This window comes from Eublepharis macularius, chromosome 1 (assembly GCF_028583425.1).
Source record: "Eublepharis macularius isolate TG4126 chromosome 1, MPM_Emac_v1.0, whole genome shotgun sequence".
NCBI lineage: Eukaryota > Metazoa > Chordata > Lepidosauria > Squamata > Eublepharidae > Eublepharis > Eublepharis macularius.
In genome coordinates this window covers 223,886,476-223,908,549 of record NC_072790.1, presented here as the reverse complement: position 1 = coordinate 223,908,549, position 22,074 = coordinate 223,886,476, and the positions used below count along the sequence as shown (strand labels likewise).

The following is a 22,074-nucleotide window of genomic DNA, read 5'->3' as shown; positions in this document are numbered from 1 at the left end:
TCACCCCCACCCCCACCCCATTTTTTTTAAAATTTCAGATTTTTCTGCAAACCTTGGGCTTTTCTTAGGTTTGTAGAAAGATTTTTCTTGTCTGTTCATGATCATGACTCGTCTCTGGATTTAAGTATCCACAGATGGGGCTGCATTGAAAATCCAATATATTGATGATTTCACCCTGACCTAACAGACAAACATTTCAGTGGTTGCTTTGTCTTAATCACCCTGACTCATAAATTCCTAAGGGAACATTTGGAAGTCAGAGGGCCTTCTATGTATGTTTTCACAAGTAGTGCCTTTTAATCTGAGATGTGCCTCCTCTTACACAGAAAAAGAACCATTTCAATTAAGTGTACATTCTCGTAAAGCAATCGGCTTAGACTGTAGTAACTGTGCATAAGATGACATTGTGAACTGTTTTCATTAGCTTTATAAACCAAGCAAAATCAAAGATGGGCATCAGCCTTGACAGGAGACATTTCATATCTTTCCTCATCTGCAAACTGTCAGCCTTTTTTTCCTATGGATGTTCATGGATGACCCCACATAAGCCTAATTTTTTCTCAGGACCTTCCACTGAGCTCACCAGTCTTTTCTCACTCCTAGATTGTCCAATTTTCTTCTAGTTTCTTTGTTTGTCCACTTTTGAGTCCCCTGCTAGCATGGGGAACTCACACATCAGAAATCTGGTGTGGGAGAATTGCGGTGAAAGGGTGATGGACGTTGGCTAGAACTATGCTTTTTTGGAACTTGGGTTCAGCCTGACCAGTTAACAACTGTATTTATTCCTAGCCAAGGCCAATATAAAAAAAACAGACTGAAGGCTGGTATAAAGAACACTTGGTCCTTATGTGTCTATGGTTTAGAACTGTTACCCATGAGACTCGATTGCAGCAGGACTTTGCACATTTGATGCAGTGCGTGAGAAGGTCCACACGGTGTCCCCGTAACACTAAAAAAAAGAGAGAGTAGCATCTGCCCATATAATTGCAAAGTCTCTGTCTTTTGGTGCTACACCTCTGAAGATGCCAGCCACAGCTGCTGGCGAAACGTCAGGAACTACAATGCCAAGACCACGGCAATACAGCCCGGAAAACCCCCAACAACCATAGCTATCAATCTGTCAATCCTTTCCGTGTCTCCAAGCTTTTTCAGAGGGCTTTCACCTTCCTGTTAGGAGTGAACAGGAGTGAATAGGATGCAATTCAACAAAGACAAGTGCACAGTATTACATCTGGGCCACAAAAATGAGAAACACAAATACTGGATGGGGGATACACTTCTGGGCAGTAGTATATGTGAAAGGGATCTTGGGGTAAGAGTGGACTGTAAACTAAATATGAGCAGTCAGTGTGATGCGGTGGCAAAAAAGGCTAATTCAATCCTGGGTTGTATCAAAGGGGCCATAGCGTCGAAATCGCAGGAGGTCATAGCCCCTCTCTATACTGCCTTGGTCAGGCCACACCTGGAGTATTGTGTGCAGTTCTGGAGGCCTCACTTCAAAAAGGATGTGGACAAAATCGAGAGGGTGCAGAGGAGAGCGACAAGAATGATCAGGGGTCTGGAGACTGAGCCCTACGAGGAAAGGCTGAGGGCCTTGGGAATGTTTAGTTTGGAGAAGAGGAGGTTGAGGGGGGACATGATTGCTCTCTTTAAATATTTGAAAGGCTGTCATTTGGAGGAGGGCAAAGAGCTGTTCCAGTTGGCAGCAGAGGGTAGGAACCGAAGCAATGGGCTAAAACTACATGCACAAAGGTACTGGCTGGATATTAGGAAAAACCTTTTCACAGTCAGAGTAGTTCAAAAGTGGAATCAGCTGCCTAGGGAGGTGGTGAGCTCCCCTTCACTGGCAGTTTTCAAGAAGAGGCTGGATGAATACTTGTCAGAGATGCTTTAGGCTGATCCTGCACTGGGCAGGGGGTTGGACTAGATGGTCTGTATGGCCCCTTCCAACTCTATGATTCTATGATTCCACTACTAAGTTCTAACAGGAGATATCAAGGATTGAACGTGGAACGTCCTGGAGTCCACAGCTCATCGTGCAGGAACCCATTGTGGAAGTCAATTTTGGTCACTATGTGGTACATAAGAGGAAACGCTCTTCTCCCCAAAAAGGAGAGAGTGCAAACGAATGACGCGGCACTCTTTTCTTGCAACAATGCTCATTCCTTTATTGTCATGATTGAGATTTTTGGAATGGTGCTGCCAGAGGGCTGCTTGGGACAGCACTAAAATCAAGCAACATTACAGAGTATTGAAGAGCTTAACCATCCAGAACCAGAGGGGGTGTGGGACAAACAACCTCTGCCAGTAAATTTATGTATAATATATCTATGCATAATATGTCCTGTATATTCATATGTATAGAGCGACAAGCATGGGCCACTGTACACCAACTTTTGACTTCCTAAATAAACCACCACAGCAACAGGCACAAAGATTTTGGTCCCAGTTGAGGCCCTCATCTTGCCAATCAACCAATCCCTCCCACTTTGTGACCCCCCCTCTGGAATTTGTCCCCTCTCCAGTCACCCACATAGACAGTAATTTCATAGTTTTCCTACCCACACTCACCCACACAACATACGCATCCACCACACACACACATTCATATGTAAATACAGACTCGCCAACATACAAAGAACAAAGAATGTCAGAAATTTACATCTGAGGTTGTTGCAGCAATGCAGCGAGGCGCTGGGAGCAACCTGGCCTGTTTTGCAGAGGCAGGAGGGACACCACAGCTAACTGAGCTGGCTCTTGTCTTAAATGACAGAATTTCTTAATAACTGTTCTTGGGTTTTGTGCTAGGAAGTTATCTGAGGTTATTGGCAGCACAGCAGCGGACAGAGAAACAGAATGCAAAAGATCTTCAGATATGATACTTGGCGGGAGTATCAAAGGGGCACTTTGGCATCAATAGTAGCTTGTTGTGCCCCTTGCTTGTATGCACAAGGGCACCACACCTGGGGAGGGACTAGCTGTGGAGAGACTCTGCCAAATTCCAAAAGTCAAAATCTGCAGGGTAGGATATACAACCTGGCCCTAACCCGTTTAAAGCCAGTACCAGTCCAGGTTGGGTATAAACAGTTCTGCTCTGGTGTGTCTTCTACAGCGACAATCTCTGTTGCAATTGCAAACAACTCAGGCAGAACAGATGTCTCCAGCCTTTGCTGCTAGGAAAAATGGATGTCTTTTGTCCTGCAAGGTCTGCTGGGCTCTGTATCTCCATGTATCCCATGGTCAACCAAGTCCAAAGGGCAGAAACAACCCAAATACTGCCATGTCCAAGAAGACAGTAGGGTTGGCAAGATCTTAAAGGCCATGAGCAATTGGTTTGCAAATATGACACTGGCCAGACTTGAAACGTTCCATGCCCCCTTGCTGTGCGTTGCTGTTGTGCTGTATAGTAAACCCAGAAGATCCATCTGGAAGTGCTTGATCCCAGCTCCAGGACAATGCACGTGTTTAAGAGACTCTGGAAATCAAAGGCAAGGAAGTATTGACTGGATCAGTTCAAACTCCACTTACAGACAGGTGGAGGAGGATGCAAAAGAGACTTTCCTGTAACAGCTGTACTATCCTTCAGTACGTGACCTGAAAGCCACATCAGACCTACTCAGACTGACCCACCAAGCCTCTTCCCCCTCCCCTTCCAACATCATGGTCCCCACAACATTCCTTATTTCTTGTGGTGTCTGACCGTCTTCCTGTCCTGGCCATCACGGGTTCTATGTCATGTGCAGTACCCAGAGAAAATAAGGCAGGCATGATTATGACAAGCGGCAAGTACACAGGATGAAAGAGAGCCCCTAAGGCAGCCGATCAAGGATAAACTGGTGCACTGCACAGTGAAACTGCAAAACACTGCATTGTAGGGCCTGCGTCTTTTTCTTGTCTGCATCACGACCAAAACGTTCTAGAAAATAGACTGCTGTCATTTCCTCAACAGAAGCAGCAGCCTCCCCGTCTCTCCCCATCCTCTGGGCCACCTTGCAGTGGCTTATGGCTTTCAGAAGCAGATACTACGCAAGTAAAAAAAAAAAAAACCACTCCTGCTCCACACTAATAAATCAGGAATAACTACCACTCCTGGTTCTGTTCTCGTTACAAAACAGAGATGCAAATCCTGATTCATTCACAATCATGCACTGTAAAAATGGTAAGAACGTATCCTTCTACCACTCTCTTAGGGCAGAATTAAAGGCTAACACAGTAATCCATGTTAAACAATTGTAAGCATACTCCCGAGTGTGAACACAAACTGAAATGTCCACAGAATCTGTGGGAAGGAATGTACTAGGCTAGGCAACATGAAGACAGAAACTGACGCTTAGGGTAATTGATAGCTAGACTTAAAAGAGGAGGACACCCCTGGCTCGATATTACATGCCATGGATCTGTGTTCAGATAGGCTGATCTCTGCTATCACTCTGAGGTATGCCAAGCTCAATGTCGGAAGTCTTTGTTTTTAACTAGGCATCTCTTTTCCATCACGGCCTCAGAGAGAGGAAGAGCCCTTTTCGCAACACAAGCTGTTGTAGGGCTCTGAACATATAGTTTTGGGCCCTGGAGGTCTCTGTGCTTTCTCTCTTCCCACCTCTAAACAAGTCCAACCGCATCAGGTTCACCTCCCCATATCACCATTGCTCTGCTGCTAATGGCGGGTCTTGGATGGCATGGGCGTTTATGCACATACAGCATCCCAAGGAAGCAGAGCAGCTGCCTGGGGCTGAAGGGTTAGCAGCTACAATGAGAAGCAAGTTTGAGGGGAAAATAGTAGCCACCTTGCAGCTCAACTGAGTAAATCTTGGCTAGAAGTAGCTGCAGTTACCCACAGCTGGATTCTAGACATGAGTGATTATGGACTTATCATTAACTTGCAGACTAAACTAGTGAAAGGATGAAATGGGAGAAGGGGGGAACCTTGGAGATGAAATAAACTGGTAACAGATTGTTTCCTCTAGATAGCCAATGTTTAGAGGTTGTCATGCAGCAACTTACAGGCTCAAGTGAAAAGAGGACATACACATGGCTACACAGAGAACTTTAGGATTTTTTAGAGTAGAATATCTCTGATTTCTCCACTTTTCCATGATGACCTCTGCTGAATCCCTGGAAGTCCTCAGAGTACAGAATGAAGTCTGCCTGTCTCAGGGCAAAATTACACAAGACTCTGCGAATTCCATGCATGGAGCTCTCAGCAGTTCCCTCCCCTTTAAACAGTCGGCATTATGGGACCCAAATTCAGACTGGAACTAGGTAAGCCTTTCCCTTTCCATATGTTCCCTACCCAAAAAACAGGTCTATGGAGTTTCTATTTATCAGATTTATCTGTATCAGATTCTGTTATGTTTGTCAAATGGGACAATCAGCAGTCCCATGAAGCTGTCCTGGATAGGGAAAATGATGGAAGGGGAAAGTCTTAATTCCTCCCCACTGTACTGCAGGATCAGATACAAGTCAGGATCCTGCATGGCAGCTATTTAAAGCAGGGAGGAATGCTAGGAGCTTCCTTCATGGAATTACCAGCATCTCATCTGGTCTGATCCTCAATTGCAGGAGATTAATGTCCGGAGTTTCCTTCCACTCTGCTGGGGAATGGAGTGTTCTCCTTCCCTACATGCCTGGTTGGTTTTTTTTACAGATTGTCTCTCCCCCAATAAGAACACAGAGGATTTCTGTTGCAAGACTGTAAAGACGTAAGACCTTGAACAAGTTGTTTTGTGGATGAAAAAGGCTGCTTGTCTGAAACGGGTGCAAGTGAGAAGGTGCCATAGAGTCATAAAGATGTTTCGGTTACCCCACCCCCCCTCTAAATTCTGTTCGCAAAATTAGTGCCCAGTGCATTTCTGTGCAGTACGGAGCCAGCATGGTGAATGAGAATGGTGAACATGATGTTCTTCTTGCAAGAACAAAAGGGGTTTCTGTGGTTGATAAAATCATATTCCTGTCACCAACTCTTGCCCGACTGCATAGAAGATATAACAAAGCAGACCATGACCCCTTGAAGAACACAGAGCGAGCTCTACACTGCCACTGGAGCTAAGTGCAGATTGTACGGTTTCCTCCCTACTAATAAATGAGTTGCCATTGGGAGCTCAATGGAGTATCAATGGAGTGATGAAAAACTAACAGTCTTCTTTTAGGAACATTGTGCGTTGTGCAGCCACTCCAACATTGGCAGGAGAGCAGTGGGCGCTGGGCTCCCCACTAACCGAGGATGCTGCTCAGTCTGGAACCCCGCTTTGTCACAAAGACATACCATAAATAAATATGTTAAATAAATAGAATGACAGATCCAGAGAGGGTGGGCATGTGGACCCCAGGGAAGCCGTCATCTCTTTCTTACAGACACGCAAACACACAAGAAGTAGCTAAAGACAAAGAAGAGTTAGTGCAGGGGAAGCCCATCCCTGGACCACATGTTCTTGGAGGCAGCCAGTGGCAGGAGAAGGAGTGCAGTCCTCCGTGTGCGAAGGAAGGACAAGGGGAAGGGCAGGTGGGGTGTTACTTGTGAGCCAGTGCTGTAGAGGGTTTCTGTGTGCTGGAGGCAAGGGATACGTGTGTAGCTGAGGATGGCAGGGAACGAGGACTCTGGCACCTGGGAAGAAGAGGAAAGAGAGAATGAAATAATAATCTCAGATTTTCCGCCTCCCCTCTCCACTCTCATGTAAAGGCCTACTTTGTTGAAGCCATTCGTCCCCACGCAAACTGCCCTGCAGGGTAGTCTAATGATCCCATTCAGACTTGGCTCATTAGCTTTTCTCCCCAGATATTGCTGGGAACTTCAGAGGCAGAACATTGTGGAAATGTCCATTCATTCCTGTTGTTTCCTCAAATGTATTCACCAGCCTGAAAGGCCTAATCGTGGCTAAAATCAGTCCATGGTTCCCTGCTGTTTTTGCAGAACATCTGGGGACCCAGAGAGGTCTTGGCCTTTTATTCAGATGGGCTAGATCATTTCATTATTATTACTTTATGACTATATCTAGTAGTAAAGTAGGCAGCTCATGTCATTCACTAAAGGAACCATTCTTAGCCGGTCTACTCAGAAGTAGGCCCCATGTTATTCAATGGAACCTCCTTCCTGGAAAGGGTCCTTAGGAATGTAACCTTATAGTACAACCTTAAGCAAAGTTGCACCCTCTTAAGTCCATTGAAACCTAAAAAGGAGGAAAAAGAGGGAGATGAGGAAATCGGCCTCTCAAGACGTTAAGAATTTATAGAAGGAGGTTTGAGGTTGTGGGAAATATTATTATTGTCATTCCCCCTGTGATTCCTCATGGGCACCAGCTTGTATTTCGATCACATGATGCCACCCCTTCTAGATCAGCTAAAACCAAAGTCCTGAACCTTTTGTTGGGGATTGCAACCACCAGATTTACTCCACTGCATCTCTGTTAGCAGCGCTGTTTAGTTTTGGATCCACTACCAATCCTTCACTAAGCTATCTGCCCCACAAAATGTGTCATATTCCTGAGACATCACTGCCAGTGCTAGGACCCAGGGCCTGATGGGAAAATACCCACACATCTGCTTGACTGTCTGACTTTTATATCATTTCCAAAACATATATTTACCCACTCACCAAGACCGTGACTTCCGCACGCGAGATGCAGCAGGCCGCTCCAAGAGGCTATCCAGGCGCATGAGCCTCTCTAGGTGCAGTGCTCGTGGATCATGCTCGCTTTGGTCCTGTGTGATCTCAAACTCAAATACAGCTGGTGGGGAGACATCTAGTTCCAGAAACATGATGTTCTCAGCCTGTGTGAAGTTGGGAAAAGAAGATAGGTTAGGTTGAGAGTGTGTGACAGGCCCAAGGTCAATCAGCAAGCTTCCATGGCAGAGCGGGGAAGTGGACCTGGGTCTCCCAGACCCTTGTCCGCCACTCTAGCCACTACCCCACAGCGGCTCTGCAAAATCTTCAAAATTAGGAGGATGTGAACTGAGTTTGTCTTTTACTAATTCTCCATGAATTACTGAGGCCTTTAGGTTAACAAAGATCTTTAGGTACGTGTGTGCGAATGTGTGCGCACACGTGCGTGTGCATGTGTGTGCATGTGTACAAACACATACACACATATATGTACCTAAACTATTTATCTAGCTAGCTAGCTATGGATATAGCTCTATATCTATATCTTTAGGTACATATAAATATTTATCCCACTGCTACCTTGGGATAGGGTGACCGTAGACATTGACATGAAAAAACAAAACCTGCACATTTGAGACTGACAGTTCTTTATATACTGCCTGACTTATATCTTTGTGTCACTCAAAATGGGAGAAGGCATATTTGGAAAGGATGTCGCCTTGCATCATGAACGCTCCTTTCCTCCATCAGATCCCCTTTCTCCACTACCTCCCTCAAGTCTCTTTGCTCACCCGGTACCGAGGATGGGAACCCACTGACATGGCTAGGCGAGCGTATTGGCTGATTGGCCTCTTATATCCTACTGCAGAGGTTGGCCGCTTCTTCATCTGAGTATTTCCACTGCTACTGATGCTGCTGCCACTGTTGTGAAGGAGAGATTAGTTTTTCAAAAATGAAATGCATTTAGTAATTCACTAAAAATCAGCAACGATCAATATGGCTTCATGCATCAAACACTTTGGCCTGCCATCGTATGTCCCAGTTGGTGGTGATTTCCCTCAGGTTTATCCCCCCGCTTCTTTTTGAATGTTCTCTCTCTCTCTCTCTCTCTTGTTGTTGCTCAAAGGTTTTATATTAGCTGCCTCATCAGCAGGTAATTGGAAGTCATTTTTTTTAGCATATTTTTTAGTTAACACAAAGCCAGTTGCTGAGAGTAGTGGATTTGTTCCACCATACCCCAGCTGCCTTCAGAGATATCTTCTTTTAGAGGGTTTCTACATTGCCATTTTAAACCAGTTTGAAGCTAGCTTAGCCGTCATGTCTTCTAAGTAAAGAACTAGAGGAACTGTAGTTCTGCCCAGAAAGACAACAGGCCCTCCCCACACCTCCCACAAATAGTCAGAGACTCACCCTCCTCCAGTCAGCACCAACGGCTGGAATTTCCACTGGTCCTCCTCGCAGTCAAAGTACAGACGGTTCATGATTTTGTTCTTCTCCTCAGGGGGGATGAAGTTTTCAATTATTAAGTACCTGAACATGGAAGGGGAAGAGTCAGGTGGAGGAAGGCTACCATGGTGAAGTGTGCTATTTGGGACCCTAAAGAGATGTGGCCCACGTAACTGGGGAGGGATGGTGGATGGTAGGCACAGCTTGGAAAAATGAAGACAAAAAAGTAGCGATGTATTTATTTTCTTATTTATTCTGAAACGTGTAGCCCATTTACTAGTCCATATATGTCTTATAAGTCAGTTATCAGTTGCAGCACAAAATGTCTTCCCGAAGGAGCTGAGCTCAAATGGGTTAAACATGTCTGGCCGAAGCTTGATCCTCTGGGCCTGCCTCATTACTTGGCATAGCCTCCCCTTTTCTAATAATCAAACTGCCTCTCTCACCTCCTCCACATCCTTCCTAAAGGCCCAGTTATCTGGCAGTAGTTCCTAGCCTTATTTTCTCCCTTCATAGCCACCTCACTCTCCCCTATCCTTTCACCTCTAGTCACAGTGATATCAGCCTCCCTCATCCAGAAGTGGCCCTGCCATGAGGCAAAGTGACGTGATTCCCTTCAAGCAGTAGATTTGGGTTACTATTAAAGGTGGCTGAGACAAAGATGAGTGGCCCAGGAGTTACTCCACTGGAAATTCACCTGCACAAGCCCCGTCAAGCAAGATCAGTAGAGCATCATACTCATTCAACATTTGGATTTTCTGTTTCAGGTATCAAAATCACTTGGTCCAATCTTGCCTGTAGCCTTCTCTAACTATCCAATTTACATTAATGAATTCAAGGCAGGGAATGTACCGCTTCTGGATTCTGTATATCACCTGGCACATGTTATGAACACCACACAATAGATGTAAAACAGCAGTATTTGAAGCAGAGGGCAAAAAGGAAATTTGGAAATGAATTGCAGAGGGGGGCAGAAGGAAATAAACCATGGGCTGATTTCCACAGTTCCCTGTAATGGCATGGTAACATCACCAGAAACAGTTTCTACCTCACCAGTTTCATGTGGCAAATATTTCTTGCAATATCAAGGGAACAATTGAGTACTAACAGGCTCCTTGACTTATTGAAAACCAGCTGCCATTGTGAAACTGCAGAGATAAAAATTAACTCTGAGGGAATGCCTTTCATCACAGCCACTGTCCTTCAGGTCAACAGCGGAGGCCCTAGTCCAAATTCCCTCTCTGAGAGGTATCATCTAGCAAAGTTAGAAGCATTTTACCTCTGTGCTATGGAATTATCTCTTCATTGATGCTCAAAGATACTAGAAATCAAGATCAAGCTTTTGGGAAGTCTGTGTGGTATTGTGCTTAGAGTGTCAGACATCCCCATTCTACCATGGAAGCTTGCTGTGTGATATTGGGTGATACATTATCAGATTAACCTACCTCACAAGATTGTTGTGATGATAAAATGAGAGAAAAACTGTCTAAGCCATTTTGGGTTCCCACTGAGGAGAATGCTGGGGTATAAATGAATATCTGTCAGTCTGTCTCTGACTTGTTTTGTATATTATTTTTCATATATATTTTCAATAGTGTGGTTATTTATAGTTGTTTCATTTTGATGTATTTTTAAATAACAGGCTGCTATTAGGATCGAACACCAGCTGAGTGTGTAGGAAATAAGTTATTAAAATAGCCATTACTGGTTTTATTTGTAATATTGAATAAAGGCAGCATATAAGCAGCTCACCAGGATGGATCCTAACCAGCTTTCCATTGGCAGAAGCTGATTATTCCATGCCTTTCCCTTCTCAGCAGCCCTCCCACCACCAAAAAGGCTATGCCAGGGATTGGTGGACCCACGTAGATAAAATCAATGTGGGATGGGGGTGGCAATGAAGAGAGGAATTGGGCAGGATCATCCCTCCCCTCTTGTACTGGTGGAAAGGTGGTAGAAACCAACTCAATAATCTTATGAAAAAGCAACCATGTAAATCAGTCTCATAAGGTGCTTTGGCAGGGGTGGGCGTGTCTTAGATGGGAATGTTTAACAGCATGATCTTTGGGCCTTATTCTCTATACTAATGCAGTAATTTGCCAGATAAGGGAGCTGCTGGCTTACTTTCTGCCACACTTCAGCACCACCATGACAAGAGTCAGTTTGGTGTAGTGGTTAAAAGCATAGGACTCTAATCAGGGAGCCAGGTTTGATTCCCCACTCCTCCACTTGAAGCCAGCTGGGTGACCTTGAGTCAGTCACAGCCCTCTGGAGCTCTCTCACCCCATCCACCTCACAGGACGTTTGTTATGGGGATAATAATAATATACTTTGTAAAGCGCTCTGAGTGGGCATTACGTTGTCCTGAAGGGCGGTATATAAATCGAATGTTGTTGTTGTTGTTATAGAGGGCCAGAAGGTGGCAGTTAGCAGCTCTGCAAGGGTCAGATGACACAAAGAACCAATAGGCTTCTACCTGTTCCTATAAAGTTCTTAACCTGGAGTAATTGGTCGCTCAGGTATAGGCAGAGTCAGGGCTTTTTTTCTGGGAAAAGAGGTGGTGGAACTCAATGGATTGCCCTTGGAGAAAATAGTCACATGGCTGGTGGCCCCACCCCCTGATCTCCAGACAGAGGGGAGTTTAGATTGCCCTCCGTGCCACTTGGCGGTGTGGAGGGCAATCTAAACTCCCCTCTGTCTGGAGATCAGGGGGCGGGGCCACTAGCCATGTGACCATTTTCAAGAGGTTCCAGAACTCCGTTCCCCCTCGTTCCTGCTGAAAAAAAGCCCTGGGCAGAGTAGTGCTTGCACAGCTCATCCCTGCTGCCCCTTCCTCCTCCTACTGACAAAGAGGAGCCAGAAGAATCAGCCTTTTCATGGGCTTTCCTCAGATTGGGCAGCTGGTTCACTATGTCATGCCCCATCACCACAAGGTACCTACTTGAGTTTCAGCTCTCGTGTCTGCTCATTCTGTGCATCTTCCAGATCCTGTCGTACTCGGATGTATTCATCGTGTTGGTCCTGGATCTCTGCCTTCACAGACTGGAGCTTGGCATAGAGCTGCCGTGGCAAGAAAAGATTGCTTGAATTAGGGAAGTGGCTACTGTCAGGGGGAGATGGGGGGCACAAAATTCCAGGGGCCTGTGGGTGGCGGGTGGCGGGGGAGTGTCAGGCAAGGCGCTTTTAGTGTGCAGTTATCAATGCACTAGCATCTTGTCAATACTTCCCCCTTCCAATCCTGGTTCTCTTCTCCCCATCACTCCAAAGTGCTTGTCCACTCAAGAACAAGTGGGGGAGTTGGATTCTCCTTGGCACATACCTGCTTTAAAGGACCAGTGTGCACTGACAATTGTGCCCCTGGAGGTCAACTCAGCATCTTTGTGTTACACAGCCAAGCTGTGATTTATTTTCATAAGATATTGAGACTTGAAGGGAATCCTTGTCTCAGAGCAGAACCACAAGTGACAAAAGGCACAGATTGGACACTTGTCTGCTTCCCTCAAGTTTTGATGGGAAATGTAGGCAGCTTGGCGGAATGTTGGACAAGTGACAGTTGAAAAGTCCATTGGACAGCAGTCAGAGAGTCAAGCTGCAAGACCAGGATGCCTACATTTCCCATCAAAACTTGAGGGAAGCTGACTAGTGTCCAACCTGTGTCAGGCGTCACTTGTGGTCCCGCTCTGCAGGCTTGCAGTGACTCTTGATGGCCCTGCATGTGGCCTGATTCTGAGTGATTCCACAAAGCATCCGCTGAAACACATGCCAAGCATAAGCATTGTGGATGGAAGGGTCTCAGGCTGCTCCTACTGGGTTGCGAACTCCTGGTTTTTAATTGTCTTCCTCTGTCAATCACTGAGAAGGTATAAAGCAGCTTCCCCAAATCCTAAAGTTCCCTTACAGTGCAATCTAAGCAGACTTACACCCTTGCCTGTATTGCTGCAACCCTCTCACCTTTTTCAGCTTCTTGGTTTTGATCTCCACTTCTTGCTGCAAGGAGGTAAAGGTCTCCCGGAGCTCCATGGTCTCCTCATCTCGCAAGAGCATTTCCTGTTGCATCTCCCGTTCTCTCCGTTTCTGCATTACAGGAGCAAAGCACGCTTAGACGGTGGATGGCAATGTGTGCAACCCAACAACCATCAGCAGTCAGAGAGTTAGGATTGCTTTACTTAACCTGCTGTCTACAATCAGTTTCTCTGTCCAAAAGCACACCGGAGGGAATCGTAAGTTGCATTTTAACAACAACAACAACAACACACTTTGTAAACCACTCTGAGCGGGCATTAAGTTGTTCTGAAAGGCGGTATGTAAATCAAATATTATTATTTAAAAAGGGATACCAGCCTTGGCTGGAATGAATTAACAAGGGGTGTATCTGCCTCAGGCTGACTGGGTAGGGAGGAGCAAGGAGGATATGCTGGCCCTGCTCCTCTCCAGCCCTAACCTGCTCTGCAATCTCCTGCCTCTTCAGCTCCAGCATCTTCTGTTGCTCATTTGTGTGGTCCATGATGTTCCTCCCTCCAATCAGCAGCTTGCTTTCCATCGCCTGTAGGAAGGAAGGAGAAGGTCACTGATTACAGCTAGCAGTCCCATCAGTTTCAAAGACTGTGTCTGCATAAACAGTAAGGCAATTTTTAATATGTTATGGATGATTAAGCTTTTCCCCCAATGGTCTAGTGCACGTGGCCGGGCCAATGCCTGATTGATGCCATAATCCATGTTCAGAGGCCAACCTGCAAAAATTTAGCTTGTATAATGAACACTGGCTGTGGTGTCCAATGGGTACAGAGTCCATTGTACTGTCGAGCCACCACTCACAGCCCTCGTGGCTGATTGCCAGGCCTGACTGCCACACACTGAGGAAGGCAGAATGAATGCCAGTACCATGTGCCAAATTCAGTAAGGATCACTTCTGTATGCTCATTGTTAGTGCTTGAAAACCTGCTTTGGTGAGCAATCCACTCTGCTCTTACAAAACCACCTGAGCATTCTGATATCGTGAAGTCAGAACGTGCCGAATCAGCCATTATCAAAGAGGGCTGTGAGAAAAAGTCTTATGATTCCAGTTGGTTCCCAGTGTCTCTTGGCTGGAAAAGTACACTGGGAGAAATCCATGCTATGGTTTGGCATAACTAACTCCTGTACAAACCCCACTGAAACAAACAGGACATGTGCCAAAGCATTATGGTTTCTTATATCAGTTAGGGAGAGAGTAAGATACTGTTCGGATTTTCTACTTCAGGCATGAAAGCATTCCATAGAGATTATATATAGAAGGAATCAGTTCTTACAATGCACAATGGAAGAAAGTAATAATAATAACATTTGATTTATATACTGCCCTTCAGGACAACTTAACGCCCACTCAGAGCAGTTTACAAAGTGTGTTATTATTATCCTCACAACAATCACCCTGTGAGGTGGGTGGGGCTGAGAGAGCTCCGAAGAGCTGTGACTGACCCAAGGTCACCCAGCTAGCTTTAAGTGGAGGAGCAGGGAATCAAACCTGGTTCTCCAGATTACAGCCCCGCCGCTCATAACCGCTACACCAAACTGGCTTTAGTAGGTTTTCTCCTATTAAAATTATGGGTTTTATGATTGGAACTCCACTTTCTAGGGGTATGTTCTCAAGAAATACCATGACAAGGTCACTTTTGTCACATGCCATTTCTTCTTATACCCAGATAAGGTCAGGTAGAGGGTTTTTTTTCCTTTCTATGTTTAGGAGGTTATTGTGGAGGTTCATATCTAAAGAAAGCTTTGGTATTGGATAAATTGATCTCATAATCACGGTCATACACAGTGCAGTGCAGGTAGAAGAGCAGAACTGTGGAAACCTGGGGTCAAGTCCTAGTTTTTCCCTTACTTGCTTTCTGCCTCAATGCCCTCTTTGGAAAAAAGAAAGCAACATGCCTCATGGGCAGGTTTAGAGGGCGGAGCAACTAAGGCTTAGAAAATGAACCAGACAGAATGTGCGGTGGTCAGAATGAACCTGGACAGAATTAAAGCCAATTCAACCACCAGCGCAGCAATCCCTGGCAAAGAGCCACATGAACAAATGAAACAACTGTTATATAAACTAAACAAGAATCATACTCAAGGAACAATGTGTGTAATTTTGTGATTATGTTTCCAGATTTATGTTTTCAGATTTTTTTTTTGTTCAGATTGCAGTTGCTAGGGTCAATGTACAAGTCCCTCTCAGTGGAGGTAAACACAGTAATTTTCAGTGGGAAAGAGGGATAAGGAAACACACACACACACACACACACACACCTGTAACAATCTTCTCTAAATCACAGTGTTTGCAGTTGCAATCTGTAAAGAAGAAACTCTCAAAAAACAATCACAAAACTACACATTCAGTGTTGTTCTGCCTTTTGGTTAAATCTCATGACAATAAGAGCCACAGAACAAGCTATTTAGGGAGGTGAGTTTTTTGGGGGAGGTCCAAGGAGACCTTTGACCAGCCTCTGTCAGAAAGGCCAGAACATCCTGCCTAATGGCAAGGGATCAATCAGAGTGTCCCAGGGTGCCCATTTTTATTAATGCCACTTTCCACCTGGTGGAATCAGTAAAACAGGAGAATTCCCTGCTCTGTTTTGGGCATGCCTGGCTGGTTTGTGGATCCTTTGATGCTGAAGGTGTTGTGGACAACGTCCTCTTGTGTATCTGCTCCCATGCTGTGGAGTTGATGCATCCCAGACACACTGGCACACCGCCAAGACCACTTCCTTCCGCACAGCTGCTGAACTCCACAGCTGCTGCTGGATGCTGGACAGCTGCACTCCCAGCTCCGAAACCATCCTTCCTGTGCGCTTTGCAAACAGAGAGCACCTCCCTACTCAAATCACAGAAACCAGGTAGAAGGAAATGGGTAACCAGCTGAGACTGGAGACTTACGGAGAAATCCTAAGCAGGTCTATTCAGAATCTACTCAGCATTATCTAGTGGGGCTTAAAGTGTTCTCAGGATTGCACTGTTAGGGACAAAACAGCCAACGATTCTTTGCCTGCAAACAGACTTTTCACCATTGCGTAGAATTTACCTGGTTTGTTGCCTGATCTTCTGAGCTCTGCATTTTTTTTAAAGGCAAGCAGTGTAATATTCAAGTGACTGTGCTTGTTTTAGTTAAATCTGACATTACACGAGTCTGATGGGGGGCAGTTTACAAAATCAGGGAAGTTAGCAAACATTAAAAGCAGGGTTGGGACAGATAGGAAAACCTGCCTGGAGCTGCAGAAGCACAGGGATGCTGTCTTGTGCTCGCTGCTTGTTAGCTTTCAAATTCTCTCCCCCTGCGTGAGGAATCAGAAGTTACATTTTTCACAGAAGGACCCCAGGATCGTCTGTATCGGGTGTGCCGAAACTTATCAGAGCAGATGCGGGATACAGAAACTACACGGCTCTTCGGCACGTGAGCATTTCGGTTCAGCGGCAGCAAAACTAAGACCGGCTCAACTGCACTAGCACATGTTCTGAGACTTGCAAGAGATCATGGGCCACACCTCTCCGACTGTGTAGTGCAGCTGCTGTGGCTAGGCAAAATGCCTTGGACCAGCTTTGCACAAATGCGTACAGCTCGAAGGGACCCACAGGAATTACCTGTGCTCTCTCCACGTTTGACTTCCTGCTTTGAAGCAAGAATATGGGGTGGGGGGTGGGTGAGGGATGTTCTTTAAATAGCAGTAGTTTTTTCCTCCGGGGCACCCCTGCCTTCAAAGCAGGAAACCACCCATAAAAACAGCACAGGCTGTACATACAGAACTTGGGCCTTAGTTCAAGCATATTCATTGCACATCCTGCAGCTCAAGAGACTAAACTTATTATTATCATCATATTTCTCACTGGGACCTAAAGCGGATTACAGGTATGATAAAAAAAAATCAATCATTCAGTGAGTGGATTACCAAATATGCTATAATTTCAAGTTAACAGCTAAGATTTTTAGTTTGACTGGGACGGTAGAACAGGAGAAAAAACCTGAACAATGCATGCAAAATATCTATTTGAGGCAACAAGGCAACCAGTGTAGGAAAGACATTATCCCTAATGAAAATAAACCTCCTGAGCTGAACCATTAAACCACAGCTAGAACAGGAAGATAAACAAGCTGGGTAAACCAAAGGTGAGGTGTTCCATTACTTGTGGGCTGAAATTAGTTCAAGAAAATTAGCATGGCCAGAAAAACAATAGTAGTTATACTAGCATGAAAAATGGTTTGCAAAAAGATCCATAAGGGTTCATAACAACTGGACCACACACCCCTTCTGGCACAGGTGGCATACAGTAGCACCCCTCCTTTGACAGGAGGCTGCCACAAAGTCTTTTTCTTTTCTTTTCTGGATGTTGCATTTGGAAGCATTGTCAACCTGTCCTGAACCACAGAGATGGGACAAGCTCCATCTTCTGATGTCTGCATTTTATGGTTTAATCACCGCCTATGGTATATCTACTGCTGCCTTATTTATGTAGTCTTTGATTGGTTTTTATCTGTTTAATACGTCATTTTAAATTTTTGTATTTATATGCCTGTGGTGAGCTGCCTGTATTTAGGGAGGGTGGGGTATAAACCTAATAATAAACATAAACGCTTGAATGCTAGAGCACAGTTGTGGAACATGTGAATCAATAATGAAGAAGAGTACCTTTACTCATGTGCAGAGTGCATATCCTTCATTACATCTGGCTTAACAGGCAATTGGTCAAACTTGAGGCCTCTAATGCTTGTGCAAGAAAACTTCCCACTGAATTGTGCTCCATTTTAATTGGTGTGCATATGGAAGGGAGGGAGAATTTTTCCTTCTTAGGTGTCAGAGGCATCTTTCCTCTGTCCAAAATATATTAGCATTCCAGAAACCAGAAATGGAAACATCGTGTGGGTTCCTGCACATCTGACTCGACTCCTGGATTCCCCTTTAATGAAGGAATTGGAGCAAAAAATGCCCTTCCACCAGAGAACTAGGGATGGACCTGTGATGCAACAGGACATAACAGGGCTCATTGTGAGCGAGTCTCCCACCTCCCAGTTCTCCCCTGAAACATTCTCCTCCCTCCTCCCTCTCTCCCATAAGGCAGCTGTCAGCTCTCATAATATCTCATGCGCCTCAGACAGCAAACGTGCACTCTCCCATGTGCGCTTCAGAAGCTGCACCCTAGCAAAGAAAAAGCTTGGCTGCCTTGACACCCCTCTGCAACCATTAGCTAGGGCCGAGGTTGGCAAACAGGGACCTCGCATGTCTCTCCTATCACACTGACCTTTGTCTCAGGGATCTGCTTCCCACACTGGATACACACTGGGGACAGTGAGATGTACTTGGTTATAGAGCCCCTGGTGCTATTTGCTCTTCTACAGTTGTGGATGTTCAGAGTATGGGGAGCAAGTCTTTGAGATATGAGCCGCAGTGCTGGGCTCCTTTGTATCATGACCTTAATAGACCTTGGTTCAAATCCTGCTTTGTCCAACCGCATGTCACACTATCTCTCTGACTCTATAGTATGGGAATAGTATTGACTTAACTAGCAGGGCTACAATATCCGTCCCCCTTTCCCCAAAAAAGTTACAGGATAGGCTTCCTTTCAGGGCCATTTGAAACCATCAGCTGAGACTGACAGTACAATCCCATGCAGAGTTATTCCAGTCCACGCTCATTGACTTCAACAGGCTTAGACTGGAGTAATTCTGCATAGGATTGCACTGTGAGAGTAGCAAATACGTCTCCTTCATAACCTCTTCCCTGCTAGCTAGAGGCAAAACAGGGGTCTCTACAAGGCTGGTCCAACCCTACAGGCAATACAAGCAAATACTGGGGCAGAAGTATGGCTACTCTTTAAAAAAACTAAGAAAGGACTATAGAGGGATAATGGCCACCTCCACCCAGGGAAATACAGACTTGTCCCTTGAAGTGAGACCTGTCATAAGCTGGGGTTTGGGGGGAGGGGATCTTGTGTGTGTGTGTGTTACGTGCCATCAAGTCATCTCCAACCTATGGTGACCCTGTGAACGAAAGACCTCCAAAATGTCCTATCATTAACAGACTTGCTCAGATCTTGCAAACTGGAGAACATGACTTCTTTTATTGAGCCCAGCCCTCTCGCTTTGGGTGTTTCTCTTTTCCCACTGCCTTCCACTTTTCCCCACGTTATTGGCTTTTCCAGACTCTTGTCTTCTGATGATGTGACCAAAGTACGATAACCTCAGTTTTGTCATTATATATCTTAGCTGAACCCCAAATCCCATTATCCCAGGATAAGAGGTGGGGTCATGAAAGCATCCCAGCTTGTGAAGTAACGCTTCAAAGCCCCAGTGGTGTAATAATTAGAGTGTTGGACTCAGATCTGGTAATTTCAGATTTGAATCCACATTCTGCCATGGAAGTTCACTGGGTGATCTTGGGCCAGTCACTGTCTCTTAGTTTAACCTACCTCACAGAATTGTGAGTATACAATGAAAGAAAGAAGAACAAAGTACGCTGCTTTAGATACCCTTCGGAGAGAAAAGCAGGGCATAACAATCCAGATTAGACAGACAGACAGACAAAGACAAAGGGGGATAATGATAAAACATCTTTCTGCGCGACTTCTCTGGTACCCATGGCCAAAAACCTCTGCACCATAGCAGCAATAGCAGTCCTTATTGCTTTGCACCCTGCAGTAAATGACTGAGGGGTGGGGAAAGAGAGCATGTCTGCTTTCTCTCTCTGCCTACCTGCAAGATGCTGCTCTGCCCTAGCAGCTTTCTTCTCCACATCCCATTGCTGAACGTGTAAATTGTTCTCAGGAGAGGTGTAAAACTGGGGTAGATGGGAATGCAAGCCATAAAGACTTGGCGGGAGGTGGCGGAGAAGCTGGGTTACAGCAAGGCATCTGTCTCAGTCCCCAGGGCCTCACTGGAGAGAGGGAATAAGTCATAGTTCTCTATTTCTCTTTCAGTGTTCTTCATCCAATTTCTTTGCATGTTCACAAAAATTTTCCTTTCTGGAACAAAATCCCTCCTCCCAACACTTCCTACCCAGAAAGGTTATCTGAACAATGCATTGAAAGAAAACAGCCACCATCAAGAAACTGAGCACAGGCCGAGCGTGAAAAGCTGCCTTCTTTCAGAATGCACATTTGGGAGCTCCCCATTTCCACCAGAGAATGGAGAGAGGCTGGAGAGAGCAGCAATGGGCCAGACTCTGGCCCAAGTTGTTTCCTCTCGATGAGCGAGCCCTTAATGCAATTATCTGGGACTTAAATGGGAACCTCCCCAATATAAGTGAATCATATAAAGGGCTTTATATTGGTTCAGAACACTGGTCCATCTAGCAGGGGGTCTCAGGTAACATGTGGGTTTTCACATAAAGCCAAATATTGCTCTCCCAGGATTGTTACAGGTTGGGAAAACAGTGTTGAGGGCAATAAGGCAGTCAAGACCCTTCCCCAAGTGTATCCAAACTGAATTGAACGCTGTGCATGTGGGAACTGAGGACACCTTGCAACTCATGCTTGACTGTTACACAGGGTGGGGTCACTGAACGGGGAATTTCTGCCTGCAGAACAGATGCTCTGCCATTGAATCATGGCTCCTACAAAAAGTAATCTGTTTGGCCATAAAACATGACTAGGGGATAACAGGGTGCAGAAAAGTAGCTCTGTTGTGAGCTAATTAAACACTCACCAGAAAACTGTGCCGGATTATAAATGCTGAGCACAGAAACAGCCAGACAGCACTTTCGGGACACTACACCAATCACAGCTTTAAAATTAATCTTCCAAAGGCAACAGCAACCTACCAGGCAGATACAAACGGCAGCTGTTAACTGCCTGCACATCAGGGGCCATGAAGAGCAAGAAAAGAGAAATGCTCTGAAGAGAATGGTCAATTTACAAGTTGAGGGAGGAGAGTTTCTCAAGCCCTGTAGGAAACCATATTGGGAGAGGAGGAAGGCAGCATTTAAAAAGCATTACTTGCAATGCCTGTCTTCTACCCAGGAAACCCTCCCACGTAGTCTCAGAAGTGTGGGAAGGGGAAAGCACTCTGCATATGCACAAAAGAACTATTTTCTTCTCAACTATGTCATTTAATCCAAAGTGTGGGACCATGGTGTAGAAAGAATATGGCATAAGCCGTAGCTCACATAAGAATAACTCATTGGTCAGGACTTTCAAGTAGGACCCTTCTGGGTTGCAAATGCCTTTAGAATGGCTCTTTTCTTTTCTTTTGCTGCCTTCCAGAAGGATCTGCTCCTAGTGGGCTTGCATAGAGAGAATGTGTGCCATTGTTCTCTTGCTTCTCTCTGGACATCTTTTGGCGAGTGGTCAAGAAAATAACTATTTGCAAACCCATCAAAGTGATAAGAATCATAGAATCATAGAGTTGGAAGGGTCCATACAGACCATCTAGTCCAACCCCCTGCCCAGTGCAGGATCAGCCTAAAGCATCTCTGACAAGTATTCATCCAGCCTCTTCTTGAAAACTGCCAGTGAAGAGGAGCTCACCACCTCCCTAGGCAGCTGATTCCACTTTTGAACTACTCTGACCGTGAAAAAGTTTTTCCTAATATCCAGCCGGTACCTTTGTGCATGTAGTTTTAGCCCATAAGGAACATGCATCTTGCATCATATCTACACATGCTGCCACTCATCAACAATTTTACTAGAAAACAAAGTGCAGCACATGGAGGAATACAGAGCCAGGCCACGCACTCAGTATCAAACAGGCATACTGCCAACAAACAAGGATCAGAGGCTATTGTTGCCATCCCAGGTTGCCTGTGAAAACTAATTCTCCTCTATAGGAACAAGGAGTGCCAAGGAATTGTATTTCGTCACTGATTACACAGGCTTAAGAGGGATTCCTGGTCCTCCAGTGGGGGCAGGGATCCCCTGCTCCCACCCTCCGCCTCCTGCCACCACTCACCTGGCCAGTGGGGGGGAGGAGAGGCAGGGGAGAGGCCTCCCAGGCACACTCCCGGGGCAACGCAACAATGTCACTCCCTAGAGTGATGTCAATGTGCCATCCCAGAAGCACTCCTGTGCATGCCGCGGGTCAC

At 45.5% G+C, this 22,074-nt stretch overlaps 1 protein-coding gene across 1 annotated transcript in view; it reads right to left on the bottom strand.

The window, feature by feature from the left end:
• Positions 1 to 2,171: 2,171 nt before the first annotated feature.
• The window catches only part of KIF3C (kinesin family member 3C), a 50,148-nt gene continuing 30,245 nt past the window's right edge, over positions 2,172 to 22,074 (bottom strand). Inside the window, exons 2-8 of the mRNA XM_054997351.1 lie at positions 13,485 to 13,586; positions 12,995 to 13,117; positions 11,985 to 12,103; positions 9,008 to 9,127; positions 8,389 to 8,518; positions 7,589 to 7,764; positions 2,172 to 6,601 (exon numbers count right to left, since the gene is read on the bottom strand). Of these exons, the coding sequence (XP_054853326.1) occupies positions 6,508 to 6,601; positions 7,589 to 7,764; positions 8,389 to 8,518; positions 9,008 to 9,127; positions 11,985 to 12,103; positions 12,995 to 13,117; positions 13,485 to 13,586 (864 nt within the window). The 3' untranslated portion in view covers positions 2,172 to 6,507. The remainder of the gene's footprint in view (positions 6,602 to 7,588; positions 7,765 to 8,388; positions 8,519 to 9,007; positions 9,128 to 11,984; positions 12,104 to 12,994; positions 13,118 to 13,484; positions 13,587 to 22,074) is intronic.